Here is a 25,886-nt window from a genome sequence, read left to right as displayed (position 1 = left end):
CTGGTATTGAACTCCTGAGCTCAAGCTATCCTCCTGCCTTGGCCTCCCAGAGTGCTAGGATTACAGGCATGAGCCACTGCACCCCCGGCCCACCTGGGGAAACTTAAAAAAAAAAAAAAAACTCTTAAGGCTAAAGCCCAACCTGAGACTAATCAGTCTTGGGAAGGAGGGGCACAGCAGTGCCTAGATGGCAGCATTTTTAAAAATGTCCCATGAGATTTTAATATTCAGCCAGAATTGAAAATTACTGTAATAGACTTACAGGCTACTTAATGTTGCAAGACCTGTACTTTTTTCATTTGTGTATCTCTTGCATTCACGAACGTGTCTGGCACACAGGAAACTCTCATTAAATGCCTCCTTAATGAACAGAAATGTTCCTTTATCTTTTGTCAATCCTTTAATTTAGTGATTGTCAAACCTTTTCATTGAAGTATCCTTAACAGCAGAGGAGAATGAAGGAACTATGGGGGTTCTGCTACTTTCTTCTGTAAGCAAATGTGGAATTTCTTTGAAGCTTCTCTTTTTTTAACTAAAATTTTAGGTGAACTTTGTGTTGGTTGCCACTGCATCTGTTTTAGGGCTAGAACTCCCACCCTCGCTCCAGTTAAAATTGGTGCTCCAGGCAGATGCACCAAATTTATCTAGAAACTCTTATATCTCTTGGCATTCTGTCAAGTACCTTAGTTAAGAAGCACAGTATTACTTTTTCTTCAGGGATTAAAACACCAAGGTAAGAATAAGTTTTGGAGAAAAATAGGTGACATTGCTTAAAAAGAAAAGAATTTGGTCAGAAAGAAGAGGGGTAGTTAGAAAAATAAATGAAGAGTTCAAATCATAGATTCAAAGCCTGAGATGTGATGATCTCTTTTAGGCTTCCTTATGAATTTGGAAGATTAGAACTTTGTAGCTTGGATTGTCTAGGAAACCAGTGTAAGAAATGTATTGATTGGAAGGAGCTAGCTTGGAAAAAGTATTATGATAGTGATTTTTATAATCTTTAGAAAGAATACTTTGTCAGTTTAGATTCACTCTTTAGAAAGCTGCATTTCTATTTTTTTATCTTGGGGCGTTAGATATATGTCCTATAAATTGTATTTTAGCCTTGGGAAAAAAGTGAACAAATATGTTGTTTTTAGAATAATAAATTTTGGAATTTATTTGGTCTGTGTTTTGGAACTAATTGGAACATCCTTGGAACAACAGGACTTTTAAACTTGCATGTGCAAGCAAGCTGGGAAGAAGTGTTCCAGTCTTATGTCTGTCTGGCTGTTAAACACATTCTTTTCTGGCCGGGCTTGTTGGCTCTCGCCTGTAATCCTAGCACTTTGGGAGGCCGAGGCAGGAGGATTGCTTGAGTTCAGGAGTTCGAGACCAGCCTGAGCAAGAGTGAGACCCTGTCTCTACTAAAAATAGAAAAATTAGCTGGGCATTGTGACACGTGCCTGTAGTCCTAGCTACTCAGGAGGCTGAGACAAGAGGATCACTTGAGCCCAGGAGTTTGAGGTTGCAGTGAGCTATGGTGATACCACTGTACTCTACCCAGGGCGACAGAGTGAGACTCTGTCTCAAAAAAACAAAACAAAACATTCTTTTCTGACTTATGTACTTCTTTTTCTCTGCCGTTCCCAAATGTCCTCTTTCTGGCCACCTTTTCTGTATATCTCTCTCTCACATCCCAGGCTTCTCTGTATCTCTGTCAGCTTTCTCATAGTTGGTAGTTTTAAAATAAGTTCCTTGTTCTGTGGTCTAATGACAACAATAGGTAGGAGAGCAAATGAGAAGAGAGGGAGGTGGTTAAAGCTTTACCATGTTTGGAGCACAGAGGGAGTCTTACAAAAGAAACAGTCTATGTGTCTGCCCAGTGAGACTGCCACAAAATGCCTGTTATGTAACCAGAGCCCTCATTGGTGCCCTGGGATAAGGAGGTGGAGAGTGGGGGTTGCTAGGAAGCCCTGCGTGATTGGCTGGCCTCCATGCAAGGAAAGCCAAGCATATTGGAAGCGTGCCCAGTTGACCCCTTTTACTCTTGGTGGGCGAGCTTCTGGGTCCATTGAGTCCTTCTGCATACACGTTGGTCTTGACGTAGGTTGGCTACACTGACATGTGAGTCTGCCACCCCCATCGCCCCCCTCCAGGCAGCGTGGTTCCTTTTACATAATCAGTTGAATTTCACTAAAACTGGCAGCTGGTTTCTCCTTCAGTATTAGGTTGCCAGGCGCCCAAACTCCAGGCTGAACTGTTTACTCTAAAGCTCTTGGTCTGCTAGTCCTTGAACTACCTTTGGAAGCAGAAGCATCATTAGTAACACCCTCCCAGTTTGCTGCTTGAGTTCTACAAAGCTCTTCCTGCATCCTTTTTTATTAGAGATGAAGTTGAGCAGATGCCTTTACTGTAGGGAGTTTGGAATATTCGAAGATAATTGTGCTTTTTTAGGATGACTAGAAGGTACAGGGTAAGGGAGGGAATCCTCATCTAGCATTTTGGAATTTATTTGGTCTGTTTTGGAACTAATTGGAACATCCATGGAACAACATTTACCAACCCCATCATTATGTTCTTTCTGTTCTTTCCCTTCCTTCATCTGTATGTTCTTTTGTTATTTTTTTTCCTTGTCTTGCCTTTTTGCCTGACAACACAGGCATTTACTTGGTAAGATGATCACCTCTATTTCAAAACCCTTTTGGAACTACAGTAGGGTTCCTGAGTATGTGTCTCAACTCTCAACTCCCTCTCTCTTTTGCAGTGTTCTTTCATCCTACTTGTAAACTCTCTTTGTCATTCCAACAGGCTTCTCTTCCTAGGTGATGTCATATTCAGGGTCTCTGTCCTTAGTATAGTCTCTCAAATCCAATCTCCTTGTCCTTTTTACATTATATATCCAATCTTTTTCTTTCAAGGGCTTTTTTCTGTATTTTCTCCGATATACCAGTCTCTAGTCCAAAAGGTGACCTTCATTAAACAATAGTAAACAGAGGTCTAGACAGAAATAAATGCTTACATGTTTAGATCATTCCTTTCCCTCAGTGTACCATGTTGTCTTAGCTTCCATTTCCTTTTTACTCTGAGGAATCGAGCCCAGCTCTTCCCTCCCTTATTGCCTCCTTTGCCCATGGACACTGCAGTAATTTGTCTTCTGAACCTTGGTGGTTTTTGTTTGAAAAGCAGAATACTATTGTAGAGCACTTCACTAAAGTCCTTAATTCTACTTATAGCTCCATTTTGTGATCTTGGGCAGGGGTCAGCCTCTCTGAACTTAAGTTTCCTAATCTGTAAAAAGATGACATTATCTACCTAATCAATTTCATAGGATTATAATTGGGATCATGGATGTAAAAATGCAGTCTAAACTCTAATGTGCCATCCTAGTAAAAGTAATTTTAGTAAGGCTTTCAGAGCTAATATCCCCAAGTACTGTATATATTGTAAGGTAATTTAATCTCTTGGTTTGTGGACTTTTGTCAATCATCTAGAGCAGTGGTCCCCAACCTTCTTGGCGCTCAGGTGGTGATTCGAGCAATGGGGAGAGGCTGTACATGCTTCGCTCACTTACCCGCTACTTAAGTCCTGCTATGCGGCACTCCTCACCCCACCCACTTCCTAAGTTTCATGGAAGACAATTTTTCCATGGGCCTGGGCAGGGTGGTGGGGGTGGGGGCATTGGAGCTCTGAAGCCTGGTGCCTAACAGGCTGTGGCCCCTTACCAGGGGTTGGGGACCACAGATCTAGAGGCTTCATTTTTGTCAAATGTTTACTGATAATTTGTTCTTTGCTAAGTGTTATGTTAGATGCAAAAATGAATAAAAATTTGATCTCTAGCCTTAGAAAGTACACAACCCAGTAAGGGAGTGTTTTTTTTTTAATGTGGTTAAATATAGTATCATCTGATCAGTGCTATAAAAAAGGCATTAATGGTGCTCCATGGCATAGGTTCTCGCTGGACCATCAGCAGCATCACCACTTGGGAACTTGTCAGAAAGGCAAGTTCTTGGGTCCCATCTTAGACCTATAGAATCAGAAACTGGAGGTGGCAAAGCATTCTGTGCTTTAACAAGCTGTCCAGATAACCACTGCATGCTAAAGTTTGAGAATCTCTGTTCTTTGTGACTGGCAGAAAGGAATAATTGATTTCACCTGGACCAGTTTTACAGATGTGATAACAATTGATTTAGGCCTTTGAGGAATAAATAAGATTTCATCAGGTAGAAAAAGAAAGGAATGATATTCCAAGTATAGGGAACACCATAAGCAAAGCTAAAAGATAAATATGTAGAATGTTTAGAGACGTGCATATACTTCAGTGTGACTACAGCATAGGCTTTATATGGCAGGTTATTAAAGATAAAGATGGATAGGGTACAATTTTTTGGGCTTTGGGTTTAGACCAGTGTTTCCAAAGTTTGTCTTTAGATTGGAATATGGTAGGAAACTTAAAAACCAGCCCATGTCCCTTCCCCTCCCTGTAGTGATTTAATTGGTCCGGGGTGTGGCCTTGAGTTTAGAATTTTTAAAAGATCCCCAGATGGTTTTAATGCTCAGACAAGTCTGGGAACTACTGGCTTAGGCTATTCTATACATTAGGAAAGATTTTTTAGCACTAGAGTGACATGATCCGATATGTTTTAGGACAATAATTGGTGAAGGGAAAGAGAATAGAAATAGTGCAACCTACTTATCCTTCACTTAGATAAGTTTTCCTTTAGGAAGTCTTCATAACTACCTTGTTATTCTCAAGTCCAGGTTAAATGCCTTTCTTGTGTGCTTATATAGCAGTGTTTCCCTTATCTTTGTACCTGTTACATTATTGTAATTCTTGTATAATAACGGAGAATGTTATAGAATAAATTCGGGAAGGAGACAACAAGTTCAGTTTTGTGTAGGGTTTGAGGCAGTTGGAAATACTAGTCTACATATAAGATTGGGGGTAGAGATAAGGATTTAGGAATCAGTAGTGTCTGAGTCAGTTGTTCAATCATGGCGGTACATTAAATCACCTGGGAAACTTTTTTTTTTTTTTCCTGAGACAGTCTCACTCTGTCACCCTGGGTAGAGTGCCGTGGTGTCAGCCTAGCTCACAGCAACCTCAAACTCTGGGCTCAAGTGATCCTCCTGCTTCAGCCTCACTAGTAGCTGGGACTACAGGTGCACACCACCACGCTTGGCTAATGTTTTCTGTTTTTAGTAGAGACGGGGTCTCGCTCTTGCTAAGACTGGTCTTGAACTCCTGACCTCAGTTGATCCTCCCTCCTCAGCCTCCTAGAGTGCTAGGATTACAGGTGTGAGCCACCTCACCCAGCCACCTGGGGAACTTTTAAAACATTCCCAGTGCATGGGTCTACTCTAGACCAATTAAATCATAATCTCTGAGGAAAAGAGGCTAGCCATCAGTACCTTTTAAAAACGCTTTAGGACATGATTCTATTGTGCATCACAGTTGAGGTCCACTGGTAAAGGTTAAGGGAATAATTTAGAACCAGAAAGGAGGAGTTTTACAGTCAGAATCTGAAGGGATACCAACATTGAAGGGTAAATTGAGGAAGAAAGCCAGCGAAGGAGACCTTTTGTGGACCAGGACACCGAGTCCTTTGGTGTCCCAGTTCTCTTATCGTAAGACTCTAGTGTTGTATCCACTCCTGGATACATGATTTCTGGGTGTCACTGTATTTCCAATAGAACCTACATTAATCTGCTTCTGCCTCTGGAATTTTGCAGCAATTCCCTTATTTCCCACTTCCCATCTCCCTGCCCACTAAAACTAAACAAATTGATCTAACCAAATTTGATTCTCTAGTAGCCTACAAATTATTCCTGATATTAAACAGTAAGAGGATCCCAAGGATAATGGTTCCTATGTCTGTTCACATTTGTAATTTACCCAAAGCCCAATTCTTTTCAAATTCATATTCAATCTATTTTTTTTTTTGAGACAGAGTCTCACTCTGTTGCCTGGACTAGAGTGCCGTGGCGTCAGCCTAGCTCACAGCGACCTCAGACTCCTGGGCTCAAGCGATCCTTCTGCCTCAACCTACTGAGTAGCTGGGACTACAGGCATGCGCCACCATGCCCGGCTAATTTTTTCTATATATTTTTAGTTGTCCGATTAATTTCTTTCTATTTTTAGTAGAGACGGGGTCTCGCTCTTGCTCAGGCTGGTTTTGAACTCCTGAGCTCAAACAATCCACCTGCTTCGGCCTCCCAGAGTGCTAGGATTACAGGCGTGAGCCACTGTGCCCAGCCTCATGTTCAATCTATTGTTATGTTGGGCTTGTGGTGTAATATAGCAGCAATAAATGGGGTTTCCCACTGGGCAGAAGTAGCTGATAGTTTTTCGTATTTTCATTTTCTTCTTCCTCTGCCCCCTTTCTTCCAATTATAATAGCCATGTCACAACTTCCTTATCTCCAATTGTGTTTGTGACTTAGCTTTTGCATGTAGTGAAAGGATAAGTAAAGCAGGATTGGGACCATATATATAAACAATGCCAGGAATGGAGAGTAGCAGCAGAAGGTAACCTCCAGACCTCCTCAGGACCAACTGATGAGGGGTTGAAAAGGAAAAGACAAATTGCAGATTCAAGTCAGAGCTCTCAGGAGCATAGGGATTAGGTTGGCTATAGAATAAGGCCCAGTGTCTTCTTAGCTCAGTGAGAACAAAGAGGTGAGTTTGAGTTAGGGGAGTTATCAATCCAACATGAGAAGCTGCATTGCAAGGAATTGGGTGGGTAGGAAAGAAATATATTCAGCTCAGTTTTATAGACGCTTATGAAATTAATATTCATAAAACAGGGTTTCTGCCTTCAGGGATTTTTAATCTAATGAGGGAGACATTTATATAAATAACTAACAGAATAGAAGAAGGAAATAATTGCTGAATAGGTGTACAATAAAATGTTTTCTCTGATTAGAAAGATAGGAAAATTTTTTGGAGAGGTAGTATCTGGGGTTGGCATCAAACCAATGAGAAAAATTTCAGAATGTTGGCAGCTGGGGAGTGGGGGTTGCATTCTAGGCTGAGGAAACAGCATGAGTATTAACGTATGTTTAGGGAGTAGTCAGCAAAGCACTGTGGTTAGGGTACATGGAAAAATGATGAGTCAGGCTATTATTTTCATGTTCCCATTTGTATCACTGGTGTGATAAGGACCACCTCTTTCCCTGTGTTTAGGTAGGCCCAGAGATCTTTGAGACATACAGACTTCCACTATATCAGTTCTCTTTTTTTAATCCATTCTTAAACACAATAAAGATGAAACTACATTCTCCACTAAGGACCAAGTAGGAATCATCCCTAGTGATTTTGTTCCTACTACAAATGGCTTACCCCAGTTGAAGTTCCTGAAACTCCCCCTTGGTTGAGAATCACTGCCAGAGAGCCAGCAGTTTTACGGGACTGTCATATCCCTCAGGTGTGTTGTGGTAGAAAAAAGTTTGAGAACATAATCCTGACCATCAACTCTCCAAAAGCAAGATCATGTAATTAATTTCTTTTTTATTTCCTTACAAATTCTTATTGGGGCCCCAAAAGTAAGCGGTTAATGCTATATTGCCACTATCTCTTACTGCAATTTTTATAAACACCAATTGTTTGGCCAGTTGACTTCTGACCATCTGTGAAACTGAAAAAGAATAATAATGAGCCCAAGCTTCTAACCTCATTGCCTGCCTTTACACAGAATCCTCACCATGGATGGGCTTATTGAGGACATCAAGCGTCGGCGTTACTACGAGAAGCCATGCCGCCGGCGACAACGAGAAAGTTATGAAACCTGCCGTCGGATCTACAACATGGAAATGGCTCGAAAGATCAACTTCTTGATGCGAAAGAATCGGGCAGATCCATGGCAGGGCTGCTGAGGCCTGTGGATAGGATGCCCAATATGAAAACCCTTGTCCAGTTTGTGTCTCCACCTCTTTTCTTTCTACAATCCCATTTTCTGTTACCTTTCTCTACAATAAATTCAATTACATATATGCAAGAAGCAATCCCATTAGTCAGGAATGGACCTTCTATTTTATTAGGTGGGAAAAGAAACTGAGTCCAAAAATAGTCTAGGTAGGTGTAGAATGGTGTTCGCCAGGGGTAGGAGAGGAAGCAATGGGGAGTTATTACCTAATGAGTACAGAGTTTCAGTTTGAGAAGTTGAAAAAGTTCTGGCAATGGCTGGCGGTGATGGTTGCAAAAAATGTGAACGTACTGCACTTAATGCCACTGAACTACACACTTAAATCTTTAAGATGGTAATTTTAGAAATTAGCCATGCGTGGTGGTACGTGCCTACGGTCCCAGCTACTTGGGAGGCTGAGGCAGAAGGATGGCTTGAGCCAGGAGTTTGAGGTTGCGGTGAGCTATGGTGACGCCACTGCATTCTAGCCCAGGTGACACAGAAAGACCCTGCCTCAAAAAAAAAGATAAATTTTATGTATATTTTACTACAATAAATATTGTTTTTAAGTCTAGGAGAGGTGATGAAATTTTCTAAAATATAGTGAAATATAGCTACCATTTCCTACCCAATTTTATGAACCCCAAATCAGAATCTTACTGGAAGAGCATCGTTACTCTTTACTGAACTACCCCCTCCTTCCAATTGTTAGGTAAAGAGGAGAGGATGCATGTGTATTGAGACACCTATCAGCCAGACTAGGGTGCCTAAAGGAATCCTTAGGACAAATCTAACCTAATATTCATTCTTGTTTTCTGTTTTTCCTTTAGATTTCCTAAAGGAGGCTTAAGGGAGGGATGGCAGTGAAGAAATAAAGCAGTAGATGGATAGTAAGAAAGAGGAAAAGGGAGAGTGTTGAGAAAGAGAAGGGCACAGAACCAGATATACCCTATAGCACTGGTTCTCAGAGTGTCCTCAGATCAGCAACATCAACAGTGCTTGAGAAATTGTTTGAAATGCAGATTATGTGACCCTACTTTAGGTATTCTATTTTTTTTATTTTATTTTTTTTACTTAAAATACCTCACCGCAACAGACAGGTATAGCTATTCTGTATTGGAAGTTGGGGTTGGAGCCCAGCAATCTATTTTAACAGGCCTTGTAGGTGATGCTGATGCCTGCTAGTCTGAGAACCACTGCCCTATATGTACTCAAAGAGATTTCAGGTGAAGGTTCCCACCACTACTACCTCTCCCCCAGCTTGCACTCTTGGATATGTTACTCTGATAGCTGGGAGCATCTGACCACCCTGGGAAGACCAGCTGCTCTGCTTTCTTTCTTGCTGTCTGTTTCCTCCAGCCCTGGCCCCCTGACAGTCATGTTGCTAGTATAAGGAGAGCTGGCGCCAACCCCTGCAGGAGAACGCAGAGGGAAGGCAGAGGCCGAGGCAGCCAGCCCACTTCTCAGGCTGCAGCCCTCTCAGCGTGGTGTTAAAAAAGGAAATAAACAGAGCAGAGCAGTCTGCCAAGCCGCCTACTGCTCCAGGTTGCTAGTGTTCAAACATTGCCCCCTTGTGGTGTAGTAGAGTAGCTTCAGATTTCTGGCCTTAATTCTGCCTTAAATATAGTATCTTTTCTTCCCTTCACAATTAACATACTTAGTGATTGATTAAGCAAGGCCTGCAAGAAGATACGCTGGAACCACTGTGGTCCTTACCTTTCCCGGTTTGATCATTCTCTTCCATCAGCAGTGAGGCCCAGTGAATGTTACTGGAGCCTCCATAGAAATTGCTTAGAAATAGATCTGCTCCTTGCCCTCTGGAATCTTATATCATGGTTGGAGAAAAATCTATATACAGGCTGTCTTCTACTTTGTTACCTTTATACAACCTAACTTTTACAAGTTAACAAGTTATATTACTTCTGAATCACCTTTCAATCTGCATTATGGTTATCACTTTTGGATGATTTTGAGTCATGACATAGTGTCACCTCCTGCCACCAAGGTAGGACATGTTCGTGATAGGAGAACCTGTTACTTGGCAATATTTCCCTTGGGGCTAGAGTTGCTTCTGAGCTCTGTCCAAAAACTAAGGGGGGGCTGAGATCCGGAATTTACTTAGTCTCTGAAAATTATCCTAATCTCCAGTCCTGACTATTGCCCATGCTCTCCCAGAGCAGTGAATAATGATGAGTTTTAGCACACAGCCAGCTCAGAGGCCTCATAAATGGGGAGGAGGGGAGCCTGGCTGACTGGCTAAAGTTCCAATTTCCAAGTTCCTGTGCTGTAAAGGTAGGGAGAAAAACCCTCTACTCCCCACCCCAGAGAGATAGAAGATAACTGCATGTGGTTTAATAAGTCAGGGTTGCTTTAATCCTTTGATCCATGCATTGGTTTCAGAGGAGGGGTGGTTTAGTGTTTACCCAGTTATAGGGTGATAGATAAGTGCCTCCTATCCTGATCTTGAGCACCTGTGAAATCTCTTAGCAGTTCACTGAAATGCCTCTGGAAGGCCTGCTTCAATCATAATTTAAGGATCTTAAAATATGCTCTGGAAACAGGTACCCCTTTAAAACTGGGTCTCTCAGTAACTTTGGCATTGTACTTTCAAGTTTTCAGATGTGCGCTAAGTGTGGAATAAGAGTTTATACGTTAACTGAAAATACTAAGGAAAAATGGCTCACTGTATGCTAACAAGTTAAAGGAATAATGGAGTGATGTGTTAACATAGGTAATTGAAGGAAAATGTCAGAGCTTTCTCTATGTGCCAGCTACCTTACTTAGCCAAAAACATTTGGATTCAGTTGTGATCTTGGCAATTTATTTAACATAAACCCTGTTTCCTCTGTAAAATAAAGATGATGGTATCCACAGGTTTGTGGTGAGGATTAAATGAGGTAGTATGTGTCAAATACTTAGCACAGTGTCTGGCACACAGAACTCAATGCTAGCAACTAATAATCCCCAGTTGTGCCAAAGCTGATCCTTGATTCTTCCTCCCCACTCAACCATGACCAGCATTCATTTAATTCCTCTGCCTGCCTCTATAACTAAATGCCACAACTCTAATACAGCTCTTCTTGATTACTGTAACAGCCATTTGACATCCTACCTTAGAGGTAGCTGGCTCCAAGTCATTCACACTTTGGCCAGAATGATTGTTCTAAAATGCAATGCTCATCTTTTCATTTTCCTGTTTAAACTGGTAATTGGTTCCCATTGCTTTCAAGACAAAATCTAAACCACTTAGCATGGCCCTTAAAGCCATTCATGATTGAACCCTGCTTTTCTTTCTACCCATTTGTCCCCCTGAGTACACTTTTGGATCATAGCACATGCTGTTCTCTCCCTCCTATACATGAGCTGTCAGTTGGAATGTTTTCTGACATGCCTTCCTCAATCCCTTTCCCAGCCCTCCTGCTTACATTCTTTTTTATGTCTTGAGTTTGCCTTCATAAGTTTACTTCCGTAAAAGCACAGTTTATTTCTATATGTTGTGATTTATTGCTTATTTGTCTTTATCCCTCCACTAGATTTTCAGTTACCTTGAGTTTGGGTCTTTGGCTTTTTATATTCCCAGTGCCTCGTATAATACCCAACATTTAAATGTTCAATAAGTATTTCTTTTTTTCCTAGAGACAGGGTCTCGTTCTGTTGCCCAGGCTGGAGGGCAGGGCCCAATCATAGCTCACTGTAACTTCCAACTCCCGAGCTCAAGGGATCCTCCCACCTTGGCCTCCTGGGTAGGTGAGACTACAGGTGCACGACGCCACACCCAGCTAATTTTTTTATTTGTAGAGATGGGATCAGGCTATGTTACCCAGGCTGGTCTGGAACTCCTGGCCTCAAGCAATCGTCCCACCTCAGCCTCCCAAAATGTTGGGATTACAGGTATGAGTCCCCTTAGATGAAGCTGAAAGAAAGCAGTACTGGCAGGTCTTACTCATTTGTCACTGATTGAACCCTTACTAGGTCTGGCACTATCCTAGGTCCTGGGGAAATAAAGACAATATGACACCATTCCTGCCCTTGTGGAAATGCCCCAAGGAATTTCCATTCTTTAGGCAAAAGCCAGGCTCAGCAGATTCTGAGGCCTGCAAGATCCACTGCTGAAAAAGATTCATTCTTTAAATCAACAAATATTTATTAAGTACTTAATTGTGCTATCTACTATTGTAGGCACTTAAGATATATCAATGAACAAAGATCACTGCCCTTATAGAGTTTACATTCTAGTAGGGGGAGTCAGATGATATGCAGTAAACATAGTAAGCAAATTACCTAGTGTCAGTATGGTAGATGGTAAGTACTACAGAAAAGAAACAAACAAACAAAAAACAGGAGGGAGTGCCAAGCTCTTGATTTGGGAGTGATTGAAAAAAAAGTAAGACTTTAGAATTAAATAGGGTGGTCATGGAAGGCTTCACTAAGGTTATATTTGAATAAAAATGTGAAGGAGAAGCCAGGCGGTGCAATGGCTCATGCCTGTAATCCTAGCACTCTAGGAGGCCAAGGCGGGAGGATCCCGTTAGGTTAGGTTCAAGACCAGCCAGAGTGAGACCCTGTCTCTCCCAAAAATAGAAAAAATTAGCCGGGTGTGGTGACACATGCCTGCCTTCCCAGCTATTCGGAGGCTGAGGCAGGAGGATCTCTTCAACTTAGGAGTTTGCGGTGGCAGTGAGCTATGATCACGCTACTACACCCTACCCAGGGTTGACAGAGCAAGACTCTGTCTTTAAAAAAAAAAAGGAAAGAAAAGAAAAAGAAGAAAAACGTGAAGGAGATGAGGGGGCAAACCATGCAGATATCTGGGTAAAGAGCAATTAAGGCACGTAGCAACAAATGCAAAGACACCGAGGTGAGATGCTTGGCCTATTCAAGGAATAGCAAGGTGTCAGGATTCTGAAGCTGAGTATTTGTTCCTTGAATGAAACAATAAAAGTCAGAGAGGGAGCTACTTTCCACAGGGGCCTCCTGTACTTTTTTTTCCGGGTGCTCTCTGGTACCACTGTTAAATGACGGAGATAAGGTTAAGAAGACGTGCTAGTGATCACGACTCAGAGGGTTTACTTTCTACCAAGAAAGGCTGTGTTTGAACTCGAACGCAGAAGCCCCGTTTTCAGTTATAGCATAACTTTAGCGCACTTTTTCTTGAAGCGAGGAACACTGCATACAGCCCAATTTCCGCTTCGGGAAAATTAAAGAAATTAACTTGGCAGTTAATAGGTTTGGCTAGGAAAACCCAAGGCCGGATACTTGCATGGGGAAACTTTCGGGTCCTGCCACGCCTGCGTCCCACCGCCGGGAAAGTGGCAAATACGGCTGCGCGAATTGGCAGCCCTGCCCTCCCCGGTCACGTGTTGAGGGACCGCGGCGTGGCGGCGGCCGTGGCGGTAGCGACGGCAGGCCGTAGGGCGGTCAGAAGGTTTCCGGTTCCGGTGTAACGTTCGGGCTCCGTCTCAGGGGCTGAAGTTTGTGAGGTGAGTAGTGGCCCCGGGCCCAGAGATGGTATTTGCTGTTAGCGCACTGTGGCCGGAGCTCAGTCCAAGCAGAGGGCCGAGGCGGGAGGGTTTAGCGGGAAGGAGGCTGAGAGAAGTACATGGTTTTGCGGGAGAAGCGGTTGGAATGAGATTGTTGAGAGGAAAAGGGCGGGGGCGGGAACGGGACAGGGTGGGTAGACCAGCTCTGAGCTGAGGAGTTTGGGTAGAGCAAGGTGGGGTGAGCGGCCAGTTGGAGAGACGGAGAGAGTAAAAATAGCAGATGGGTTTAGGGGAAGCTCAGGTTGTAGCAAAGAGGAGTATGGAGTAAGGAATTCAGAAGATTGGATTCTGCTGCCTGTTCATTCAGAGATCCTTCTACCTTAATCTCCTGCATCCCAACTCCCCACCCCAGCCACGCAGTTATTGTTACACATTTGATTAGTGTCAAAGCTGGCTACTGTTTGAAACTTTTTTTGTCCATTGCCTGTTTAATTTGTACATTATCTTTTGGAGGATTGGGTTGAATTTGAATACATTTATTAGTATAGTATTTGGGCAGACATTTCATCTGGTAATAATGGTACCTCATTTATTACCTTGAGTTTTCAAATTGCTTACACCTTCTAGCCTATGAATCAATTCTAGTAGAATGTAAGACCCATTAAGGCAAGGATTCTTATCAGTTTTGTTCACGGCACCTAGTACACTGCTTGACACATAGTAGTTATTCAGTAAATATTTATTGAACGAATTAAGTGTGGTATAGATATGGTGCTTGTACTCATTTTGTAAGATGAGTAAACTGAGGCTCGGAGGAATTCATTAACTCGCCCAAAGGCTTGTAATGGTGAGGCTCAGTGTCCCAAATGTTCAGTGTGAGCTCTTTTCTTCACCTTATATGGTGCTGGTTGTGCTTCTCTCAAACAATGCATGTTTAATATGTAGAAGTTGATAGGCTATACTGCTATCTCATTGTGGGATAATAGAGCCACCATAGAATTATCCACATAACTTGTCACCATGGCACAAAATCTTTAAATATTAGTTTTATGACTTTAATCTACTGGCTTCATTTGGATGCCAAAATTAAATCCACTACTTGGCAGCAAGACTTATAGAGGGTAAACTTGCCAAGAATGTAGAAGTTAATCAGACTGTATCTCTTAGGAGAAAAGATGCCTTAAAACATCTTGAAAGATTGACTCTCAGATTATGCTCTGATGAGTGGCACTGTTGGGAATAGGTTAGCTTGGAAGTTGAGGTTAGTGCAGTTTATTGACTGCCTTTTAGGTGCGCTATGGAGAATATCGGAAATAAAATTTTCTTTATGTTCGTGAGGGGTTTTGAGATTTAGGGAAGAGATCAAAATGTAAACATGAATAATGTTGAAATTTCATACTACCTTACATTAAATAATAAAGTTTTGTTGTAGAGAGTCCTTTATGATTGTGTTTTCTCTGCTGAGCTAAAAAATAGAAGGATAGAGCTGAAAAGAGACAGAACATCCAAAATGAGGGTATTCTTTTCTGAGCTGAAGGATCATCAAGTCTGCTGACAGAGACCCTGTAGAACGTGATAGAGAATTTTCTGTGTGTAGAATTCCCACTAGGATGAATGTGACTACAGAGAATTGTGACAGAACATTCTTAAGGATTATAAGATTTAATACAAGGTAATTGACCTTGATAAACCCTTTTTTATTTGCATCCCTTAAAAGAAGGGAAGCTCAGAAGTCAGGTTAGAGAACGTCTGCCTGGAAGCAGGAGGAATAGAACAGCTGACCTCTGGATGGGTTTTTTTACTCTTGTTTTATTATGTTTGCAATCTTTGTTAATATGACATGATGAAGAAAAGAAGCTAGAATTCATTTCTCAGACTAGGTTATTCCCAGAGTTTGTTTATTCCACAGATTTCATTGGTCCACTGATACTTACTGAGCTAGGATTTAAAGTCAGATGAAATCTTTTTCTATCTGCTTTGAAGTTTGGCTCTTAGGGAAAGTATTTGCCTTCAAATGATCTGGAGAAACTTGCCTAGGGATTGAGAATAGGAGTGGGGAAGGCATTCCTGATGTACTCAGCATTGCCCTGGAATACGTTAGTCTGCTGGGGTTTTTTGAGATGGGATCTCACTGTGTTGCCTAGGCTGGTATCAAACTCCCAGGCTCAAACGATGCTCCTGCCTCAGCCTCCCAAGTAGCTGGGATTATTGGTATGTGCCACCATACCTGGCTGTTTTGGTCTTTTCCTGTTCTCTAACTTAACTGTTATCTGGTTTCTTTTTAGGTGCAGTACTGAGTCCCATTTGACCTATTGTTCTCCTTTTCCTAAAAAATGGCACTGTCTAAGAGGGAGCTGGATGAGCTGAAACCATGGATAGAGAAGACAGTGAAGAGGGTGCTGGGTTTCTCAGAGCCCACAGTGGTCACAGCAGCATTGAACTGTGTAGGGAAGGGCATGGACAAGAAGAAGGCAGCCGGTATGTACCTTTCTGAATCTTTTGACTAACATATAGAATGTCCCCAAACAGTGCTTTGAACATCCCCCAAATTCTCTCTTGGGAGCATCTAAAAATAAGTCAGGCTACATTTTGTTTTTTCTTGCATTATAATGGAAATAGCCTAAATAACTAATTTTGCTTTTTCTCTTATTGCTTATTTTTTATATTATTTGTGGCATATTTTGAATCTCAGGCTTACTCCATTTGGACACCATACTGAGTCACCTAAGTTAGATTTACTTAGTAAATTTGACTGGCTTAAAAAAAAAAAGGTTTATTTAGGATATATGCTAAAGTCAGATAGGTATATTCAGATTCAGATTGACATTTCAACATACAGAAGTTGTTATGAAAGACATGAAAAAGCTTGAGGGAGGTAGATTTTGTTAATGGTAGTCCCCCACAACTTGCTATTCGGGAAAGATTAGGGTGATTATCCATCCTGAACTTGATGCTCAGCCTAAACAGGTTGCTCTGGCTATGCTAATTCCTACTCCAAAAAATTATAACTGTATTTTTACCTCATAGGGCAGGGTCATTCAATGTAAGAGATACGGAAATCCTACAAAGAACTTTAAAAAACATTTCCCTCTCTCCTGGGAATAAAATTCCAGTGTTGGTATCTGTTAGCATGCCTAGTATTGGAGTACATCCTCTTACCTTCTTGCTCCTATCACCTCTTTTGTCCTGTCAGACCATCTGAAACCTTTTCTTGATGATTCTACTCTCCGATTTGTGGACAAACTATTTGAGGCTGTGGAGGAAGGCCGAAGCTCTAGGCATTCCAAGTCTAGCAGTGATAGGAGCAGAAAACGAGAGCTAAAGGTAGGTTACAGTTTACTATCTAATGAGCTCGGGAGTGTTTTGAATGGTAACAAAGTTGCTGAGCTTACCTGGCTCACTGATATCCGCTATTAGAATACCAAATGTTCAAGAGAGGTACTTAGGCATCAAAGTAGAGGAGGTGAATTTGTATTATCACCATCTTATGATGATGAACTACCAAAGTTCACAGGCTGAAGTATTCCAAAGAAATGATTTGTAGCTTTGTCTTTTTTTCATATACAGTTAGGAGTTTTGGTTCTTCTGTTTCCCTATATTTCCTTTTTTCCCCCCTTATTACTATCTATAAACTGATTGCTCTAAGATTTTATACTTTGATTTATTTGAGGCCTAATACGTTGCTTCAGAATGTGACACCGTTGCTAATTGAGCTGTAGACCTCATTGTTGCCCCTTCATAGAGGTTTCTCTGCAATGCGTTTGTTGATAGGATACCAAAAACCAACTATATATTATATTCTTGAGAGCCTACCATTTGTGCTGGTCATCTGGCCCCATGAATAGAATAGTTAAAGGGGCTATCAATACTCCCTTAATTACGATACTTTTCATTCTGGAGTTGCTGATTGGTCATGGGCTCTTTCAATATCAGCAGCATTAAGTAACCTATTTCTCTATCTCATTTCCTTCTATCTCTGTATTTAAAAAATACATATTTTTGTGACTTCCATCAAACCTTCCAAAGTGCTTTTGATACCTTGGCTACCCCATTGCTTTTCCTGAGGCACAAAGAGTGGATGAGCAGTGTCTTCTTGATCCCCTGGCCACACTATGGATCTAAGAAAAATAGAGCTTCATGTGCCCTTTGTGTTTAGCACATCGTAGGGCGATTGGAGTAATGAGAGATAGTCCTTGCCTTAAAAGAATTTGCAATTTAAAAGAGGCAGGTGCAACAAAATACAGTCAAAAATTATAAAATGTGAGTAGCAGTTTCAAGTAACTTTTAGGGTTGACTGTAGAATTTTAGACTTATGTCAAATTGTGTTATATTTAAGGGGGAATGATTGTCCCATAGTATACACAGATGTGTACAGTGAAGATTGTATCATGATAGGGCATTCTACTGTGTAAGTCTTGAGGGCATGCTATGAATGAACTGACTACATTGGGTGGGATTAATAAAAATGGTTTCTTGAAGGAGGTGTCTAGATAGCCTTGGGATACGGGTCCCATTTTTGGTCCATTCAGGTCCCCACCCCACACAATATATTATGGGAGAGTCCTTTTTCTTGAACTGTAGGAGTTCCAGGAAGCGCTCGCCCCTGGCCGAGGATATGTCCTTGCAAAACACGAGCCCTCCTAGTGAAGAGGGGATGTCACCCAAAGCCTACCACCGGTGTGTACATTTGCTTTTTCCCATTGTCCCTTCCAGTTGGCCACTCTTGGTCCTGTTAAATTCACCTTGCAAATTAGTCAACATATTTGAGTTCCCATTGTTTGATGAGAACAAAGTATTGGGGAATACTGAAGAAGAAAGAGAAAGCCCCTGTCCTGGAAGGGCTTAAACTCTAGTTGGGAGAACGTACTAACATTGAGATACCTAACACTTGGCATACAGAATATCAACAATGTAATTTAACCTAATATGAACCAAGTTCTTACATGCTAAGAGGATATGAAACAAAAGTTTGATCAGAGTGGGATTAGGTTATAATGAGGAAAACTTCCTGGAGGAGGTGAGTTTTAGGCAGGAGTTGGAATAGGGGTTATAGAAAAGTTGAGGGAGATCATTACAAAGTGGGCAGTATCATTTGCAAAGACCTTGAGATGGGAACATTTATAAGAATGGGGATGAAATTTGCCTGACTGAAATAGGAGAATGTTGAAGTTGGGTGAGAAGGTCCACTTGGTGGAGAGTCTAGAAGACCCTGCTTCTGGCAAGTAGCTATTTGCAAGGTTGTGTCATATTCCCCTGGGAAAAGCCGCAGAATGCTGGTAGGGGCTAGGATGATTCTTCCCTTCTCCCCATGGTGAAGGATACAACTCTTCTTTCATCTTGGGTTCCCTTAGGAGGTGTTTGGTGATGACTCTGAAATCTCCAAGGAATCATCAGGAGTAAAGAAGCGACGAATACCCCGTTTCGAGGAGGTGGAAGAAGAGCCAGAGGTGATCCCTGGGCCTCCATCAGAGAGCCCAGGCATGCTGACTAAGCTCCAGGTTAGTACCCAGGGACTGAGAGCAGAGTGATTCTGTGAGTTAAAGAAGCAAAGCGAACATGGGTCCATATTTATTGTGATCTTAATTTGAATTAGTGTTTAGCATTTGGGGAAGTTCTATTTTCTGCTTTATGTTTTAGCACTCCTTGGTTTAACCAGGAGACTTCCAGTTAAGTAATAAAATTGTATTTACTGAGGACTTACTGTGTGGCAAAGTGTGTTAATATACATTATTTGCCCAATTATCTACCTTATTGGGTCATTAAGAAAATTAAATGAAGTTATTAGAACTCCTCTTGATGGCAGAGGAGAATTATTTCCAAATATAATGCAAAGAACATATAATCCACTTATAAGTAATTTCAAGTTGACTTTGTGTTTTTTTAAACAGAATGTATCTGTTTTTTAAGTGGGCACTGTTAAACAATTTTGATACCACATAAGCAGTAAATATTTCTTGTACCATTTAAAATTTTGGAGGGGAATAGAAAATATACATATATATTTTTATATATATACACACACGTATGGATCGATTTGCATGTATATGATATTTCTGGAAGGAAAGAAACTGATGATTATGTTTTTTACGGAGAATGGGAATGGAAGAATTCATAATAAACTCTTTTGTAATTTTTTGAATTTCAAACTGTGTAAATATATCACCTACTCAAAAAAAAAAAAACTTTAAAGATATGTTTCTTTGAAATATCTTGATCTTGAAGCAACTTAGGAGCAGGTCTCTTGGAAAATGTGAAAGGAGTTATTTGACCATATCAAATAATATAAGCTTATCATTCTGAGCTACTTTAGGACAGAAAGGGTTTATAGAGACTAGGGAGCAAGTCTTTGCACTGTCATTTTTGGTTACTTAGACTAGGAATTCGGGGAGTAATGGCATGATTTAAAAAAGGGGGGGGGGCCGGGTGCGGTGGCTCACGCCTGTAATCCTAGCACTCTGGGAGGCCGAGGCGGGCGGATTGTTTGAGCTCAGGAGTTCGAAACCGGCCTGAGCAAGAGCCAGCCCAAGCAAGAGCGAGACCCCGTCTCTACTAAAAATAGAAAGAAATTAATTGGACAACAAAAATATATAGAAAAAATTAGCCGGGCATGGTGGCGCTTGCCTGTAGTTCCAGCTACTAAGGAGGCTAAGGCAGGAGGATCGCTTAAGCCCAGGAGTTTGAGGTTGCTGTGAGCTAGGCTGACGCCATGACACTCTAGCCCGGGCAACAGAGCGAGGCTCTGTCTCAAAAAAAAAAAAATGGTATAATCATTTGTTCAAGTGCCATTAGGTTTGCATGCATTATTTAAATGTTCACAATAGACCTGTAAGGTAGGTACTATTTTTTCCCTCTTTTAGACACTTGGGAGGTTTAGAGGTTAAGTACCTTGTCCAAGGTAACACAGGCATTAAGTGGCAGAGTTAAGATTCAGATGTGGGTTTCTCTGATTCCAGAGTCCTAATCACTAAGCCGTGTTACTACTTAACATGCTAATCCTGCCTTGGGAAGATGGGTTGAAAAATTCCAAGCTTGTGTAGGCTTATTTGCTTATTTTTACTAAATTTTCTAGCTTATGGTATAGGTAGAATATGGTGGCATCATTCAGAATATTTTAGGTCTCGATTGAGCATGGTGACACACACCTGTACTGCCAGGTACTCAGGACGCTGAGGCAAGAGGATCACCTCCTGAATCTATGAATTTGAGTCCAGCCAGTGCATTGCAGTGAGACTCTGGTTCTAAGAAAAAAAATTTAGGTCTCTAGACCTGAGCTCTTTGGGGTTAGGAATCTGTATGGGAGAAATAAAAAGGAGAAATTAACAGGTTTTTTTTGATTTTTTTTTTCCCCCCTGGAGAGCAGATCAAACAGATGATGGAAGCAGCAACACGACAAATTGAGGAGAGGAAAAAACAACTGAGCTTCATTAGCCCCCCTACACCTCAGGTATTGTGCCCAGATTACTCTGAAAAGAGTAATCTTTAGCACAGAATTTCTTGCTGTCCACTCAAATGAGAGACCAGAAGGTGACTACATGTTCCACTCCACAGTTATCTACCACAGTCTACCATGGTGTAGTCTACCACGGTGTAAACTGTGGTCGATAATCTGTCTGCCTGTCTCAATCCCTGATTTCTTTTTCTCTATCTCACAGCCAAAGACTCCTTCTTCCTCCCAACCAGAGCGACTTCCAATTGGCAACACTATTCAGCCCTCTCAGGCCGCCACTTTCATGAATGATGCCATTGAGAAGGCAAGGAAAGCAGCTGAACTACAAGCTCGAATCCAAGCCCAGCTGGCACTGAAGCCAGGACTCATTGGCAATGCCAACATGGTGGGCCTGGCTAATCTCCATGCTATGGGCATTGCTCCCCCGTGAGTATCTATATCATGGAATCTCTTGTCATTTCTGGAGTTTGAGAAGCAATAAATACCTTTGAATGATATTGATCCTCTTTTTCCAAGGAACCTAAATCATTTCTTATGTAGTTTCATATTTCTTACATACAATTGATAAATACCCATTGAATTTATTTTCTTGGCTTCCTTGTTTGCAGGGTTTATCATCTTCTTTTTGTAATTGGTATAACTGAGATTAAGATTATTCATCCAATATTGGAGCTAGGAATAGAGTCCCAATCTCTTAGTTTCTAACTCAGAGCTGTATCCATTAAACCACATTGATTAAGACCAAACCTGAGGGTTCTGTACAACTGGACAAAGATGACAGACTTTATTTTAGCACCTCTGATTTGTCTGGTGTCCCATGACTGACTCAAGAATGCAAGGGTAAAGAAAGGATTATAGGCTGGGCGCGGTGGCTCACGCCTGTAATCCTAGCACTCTGGGAGGCCGAGGCGGGCGGATTGTTTGAGCTCAGGAGTTCGAGACCTGCCTGAGCAAGACTGAGACCCCGTCTCTACTAAAAAAAAAAAAAAAATAGAAAGAAATTATCTGGACAACTAAAAATATATATTAAAAAAAAATTAGCCGGGCACGGTGGTGCATGCCTGTAGTCCCAGCTACTCAGGAGGATGAGGCAGGAGGATCGCTTGAGCCCAGGAGTTTGAGGTTGCTGTGAGCTAGGCTGACGCCACGGCACTCTAGCCCGGGCAACAGAGCCAGACTCTGTCTCAAAAAAAAAAAAAAAAAAGGATTATACATTCTTACCAATATAATTTATAAGTTCATTTCATTTGATTATAACCCTGTATTTAAATATCCAGTTTGATGTTATTAATCAAGATGTCATTATTTGTTGATGAGATTATGTTCCCTAGAACTAGTGGTCTTTGTCGCGTTTTGCTTTGTTTTATTTTCTGTTTGTTTTTTGTATGCCTTAATGTTCCATACAGGATTTATTTCTTTGTGGGCTGTTTTTCAGGAAGGTGGAGTTAAAAGATCAAACTAAACCTACACCACTGATCCTAGATGAACAGGGTCGCACTGTAGATGCAACAGGCAAGGAGATTGAGCTGACACACCGCATGCCTACTCTTAAGGCCAATATTCGTGCTGTGAAGAGGGAACAATTCAAACAACAGCTAAAAGAAAAGCCATCAGAAGATATGGAGTCCAATACCTTTTTTGACCCCCGAGTCTCAATTGCCCCTTCCCAACGACAGAGACGCACTTTTAAATTCCATGACAAGGGCAAATTTGAGAAGATTGCTCAACGATTACGGACCAAGGTATTTTGGCCTAGAGTATAACCCAGAATTTAGAAGAAGTTAGGAAGCCGACAGAAAGGAATACTGTCAATTCAGTTAATTCTCTGTGTTTTAGGGAATTAAATAAGCAGGTCATTTAAAGGTAATGGATAATTTTTTAAATACCGTCTTTATTTCTGTAATATATAATCTTTAGCTGATTTTGCTTCCTAATTACTTTCTACATAGGTGGAAATAAATTGAGTTTGAAAATTTTCCAAAGATAACTGACAGTGGAGGGAAAAATTCAAAACCCTCTGGGTTACTGAGGAAAGCTAGCCTGGTGTTAAAATTTACTGCAGACAATCTACACGCCTACAGAGTTGAATTGACTGTATATTCAATGACTTTCAAAGTGAGGTTTTCATAGAATTCCATTTCTGCATATTTGTTGCAGGCACATACTGTGAGGTGAAGGCAGAAGGATGAGTTTGAGATGTATGTAAATGAACGAATTAAAGAATAAAGTAAAACAGAACAATTCTTTTCTAAGTTTTCAGAAATTATGAACTTGTTGCATTTAGGTGGAAAGAGTTCAACAAGGGAGTGTTTTAAAATTTGGGATTCTACCACTTCCCTGTTTTCTGTGACTCCAATTATCTTCCTGTCTTGTTTTATCTTGTTTTTAGGCGCAACTGGAGAAGCTGCAGGCAGAGATCTCACAGGCAGCTCGAAAAACAGGCATCCATACTTCGACTAGGCTCGCCCTCATTGCTCCTAAGAAGGAGTTAAAAGAAGGAGATATCCCTGAAGTTGAGTGGTGGGACTCTTACATCATCCCCAATGGCTTTGACCTGTGAGTTTGTTAGTTGAGACCTTTTAATAAAGCTATAGTTTTTAATAAGAGAGAAGGTACTCATGCATTAAGTAAAATTTTAAAATGCAAGGGAAATAGGTGACTATATACAAGCCCATATTTGTAAACAATATGTCGTATGGATTATTTTTAGCATTTTGGGTTAATGTAGGAGAACTGGGACACAAATAATCTACAAAAGGAAATCTATAAATTTTCTGTTTGCTTTGTTACATGTTGTTTATTTTCAGTGTATTTTTCTTTTTATTTTTAAGAACACAAATCCACTTTTATTTATTTACTTTTCATTAGTTTAAATCCTTGAGGGGTGCAGCATCACATGGATTCTGCGTCCAATGGCCTTAGCAGTAAGGTTGCTTTGTCACAAACCATGCCACTGTTTCCATGGGCCTGAGTTACCTTTCCCCAGATTACTCTGGTTTTGTTCAGTTTGCCACCAGGAGTCACTGTGTTATTCTTTGCACCTCTTGCCCACATAGAACTCAGTTTCATCTTGGGCATAAACACCTTGAATTTTAAAACGAGCTGTTTGCTCTATTTGGTTCTGGAGACCCCACTTACAGTCAGCAAAAATGGCCTTGGATCACAGGTTTCCACACATATTTGTGTTTTAAAAGTCCTGTTCCAGCAGACTCAACCAAAAGGAACCACTGCCTCATGGGCAACTGCAGATGAACAAAGTGTATCCATTTCACTTCACTCAGGCCAAGAAAGTAATTTTTAGCATATTTTCCTTTAATTACATCCTTTTGCTACATATTATAGGTGTTTACATTTCTTAACTTAATTACATCTGGTTGTAACAGAGCAAGGACTATTGGTTAACGGGAGACATAATGGTAAATAAAGCATAGAAGACGCATTTGGAGAGCTTTAGCTGTATCTGCTCCATCTTTCTTTTTTTTTCTTAGAGACAGTCTCACTCTGTCGCCCCAGCTAGAGTGCAGTGGTGTCATCATAGCTCACTGCAACCTCAAACTCCTGGGCTCAAGCGATCCTTCTGCCTCAGCCTCCCAAGTAGCTGGGACTACAGGCGAGCGCCCCCACACCCAGCTAATTTTTCTATTTTTAATAGAGATGGGGTCTTGCTCTTGCTCAGGCTGGTGTCAAGCTCCTGAGCTCAAGCAGTCCTCCCACCTCTGCCTCCCAGAGAGCTAGTATTACAGACGTGAGCCACCACGCCTAGCCCGTCGTTCTGATACATGGCTTAGACTGTGTGTCCTTAACGTTTTTCCTTAACATTTTTTGTCAGCTACTGACCCAGGGACATAGTGTTACTAGTGAGAGAATATGATATCTATCAAGTGTGTTAGGGTAGAAAAAAGGTTGAGAATGACTGGTGTCGAGAGTGCATTCAACCTTAGTAGGACTCAGTTTTCTCATCATGAAAATTATGTATAGTTTAATTACATATTATAGATAAATGCTGAAAAGCGCTTGAACCCATTATGGAGAATGGACTTTTTTATTGTGTTTCTGATACTTCTCTCTTGGAATCATCTCTACCCACATATCCTGTTTTCTCTTCTTCCTGCGATTTTAGTACAGAGGAAAATCCCAAGAGAGAAGATTATTTTGGAATCACAAATCTTGTTGAACATCCAGCCCAGCTTAATCCTCCAGGTAATGTATAGATTACTCAGTCAAGGCTCTAGGGCAGCAGCATCCAATAGAACTTTATGCAGCAATGGACATGCTCTCTATCTGTGCTGTCCAATACAGTAGCCGCTGCCCCTATGTGATTCTTGAGCTCTTGAATACTGAGTTCCATGAATAAAACTGAAGAACTGAATTTTTAATTTCAGTTCAAATTTAATTCAATTTTAATTAATTTTGATTTTCATTTAAGTAGTATGTGTGGCTAGTGGCTACCATATTGAATAGTACAGCTCTAGAACATTGAGGCCTAATCCATAAAATATATATTATTAATATAAGTTGGGTTTTTGCCATAGTGCTAACTCCAACTCTAGTCTTGTACACCACCAATATACTCCTGCCCATCTTTGATCTTTGTCTTTAGCCTTTTTTCTTTTTTCTTTTTGTAGTGAAAGTGTATTGGCTTAGTCAAAAGAGATAAGTTTTAGTTGTGGCTGTGTTTTTAACTAGCCGAATGCCTTAGGTAAAGTCACTTAGAACATTGGTAATTTCTTCATTTATAGAGATAATAACTGATAGGCTTTTTTCAAGAGTTATGTAGATCATAAAAGATATTAACACTTTTACCAGACTTGGGATGAACAGACATGATAATAACCCAATTTGTAAATGTGCCTGACAGTATCTCTAGCAAGCAAAGTAGATTGAGACCTTGAGAGTTATAATAATTACTGAGTTTTACTTAATCAAATTCTACTAAGTTGTCATTAGTGTGAATCAGTGAGAGAATGTGGGGGTTTTTTTTGTTGTTGTTTGAAACGATTCAGTAAACCTGCTTTGAGAGTCTGGAAGATTTTTCCCATTCCCTGTGACTCTAAAATTATAAATTTTTTTTTTTTTT

The 25,886-nt window shown here is 40.9% G+C and overlaps 2 protein-coding genes and 1 pseudogene across 3 annotated transcripts in view; 2 read left to right on the top strand and 1 right to left on the bottom strand.

Moving 5' to 3' along the window:
* The window catches only part of LOC105821961 (28S ribosomal protein S21, mitochondrial), a 23,271-nt gene extending 15,296 nt beyond the window's left edge, over positions 1-7,975 (top strand). For both annotated transcript variants that reach the window (XM_012658841.1, XM_012658842.1), the window contains exon 3: positions 7,673-7,975. In XM_012658841.1, coding sequence (XP_012514295.1) covers positions 7,673-7,853 — 181 coding nt within the window. In that variant the 3' untranslated portion in view covers positions 7,854-7,975. The remainder of the gene's footprint in view (positions 1-7,672) is intronic.
* Positions 7,976-13,247: 5,272 nt separating this feature from the next.
* PRPF3 (pre-mRNA processing factor 3) overlaps positions 13,248-25,886 on the top strand; it is a 20,050-nt gene continuing 7,411 nt past the window's right edge. Inside the window, exons 1-9 of the mRNA XM_012658836.1 lie at positions 13,248-13,362; positions 15,648-15,840; positions 16,556-16,686; positions 18,714-18,860; positions 20,723-20,806; positions 21,015-21,235; positions 22,245-22,551; positions 23,199-23,365; positions 24,930-25,009. Of these exons, the coding sequence (XP_012514290.1) occupies positions 15,696-15,840; positions 16,556-16,686; positions 18,714-18,860; positions 20,723-20,806; positions 21,015-21,235; positions 22,245-22,551; positions 23,199-23,365; positions 24,930-25,009 (1,282 nt within the window). The 5' untranslated portion in view covers positions 13,248-13,362; positions 15,648-15,695. The remainder of the gene's footprint in view (positions 13,363-15,647; positions 15,841-16,555; positions 16,687-18,713; positions 18,861-20,722; positions 20,807-21,014; positions 21,236-22,244; positions 22,552-23,198; positions 23,366-24,929; positions 25,010-25,886) is intronic.
* LOC105821960 lies at positions 23,679-23,987 on the bottom strand (annotated as a pseudogene).

The sequence above is a fragment of the Propithecus coquereli genome, unplaced genomic scaffold (assembly GCF_000956105.1).
Source record: "Propithecus coquereli isolate 6110/MARCELLA unplaced genomic scaffold, Pcoq_1.0 Scaffold59, whole genome shotgun sequence".
Taxonomy (NCBI): Eukaryota; Metazoa; Chordata; class Mammalia; order Primates; family Indriidae; genus Propithecus; species Propithecus coquereli.
Note: the sequence above shows the minus strand (reverse complement) of the source record. Positions and strands in the feature narration are given on the sequence as shown.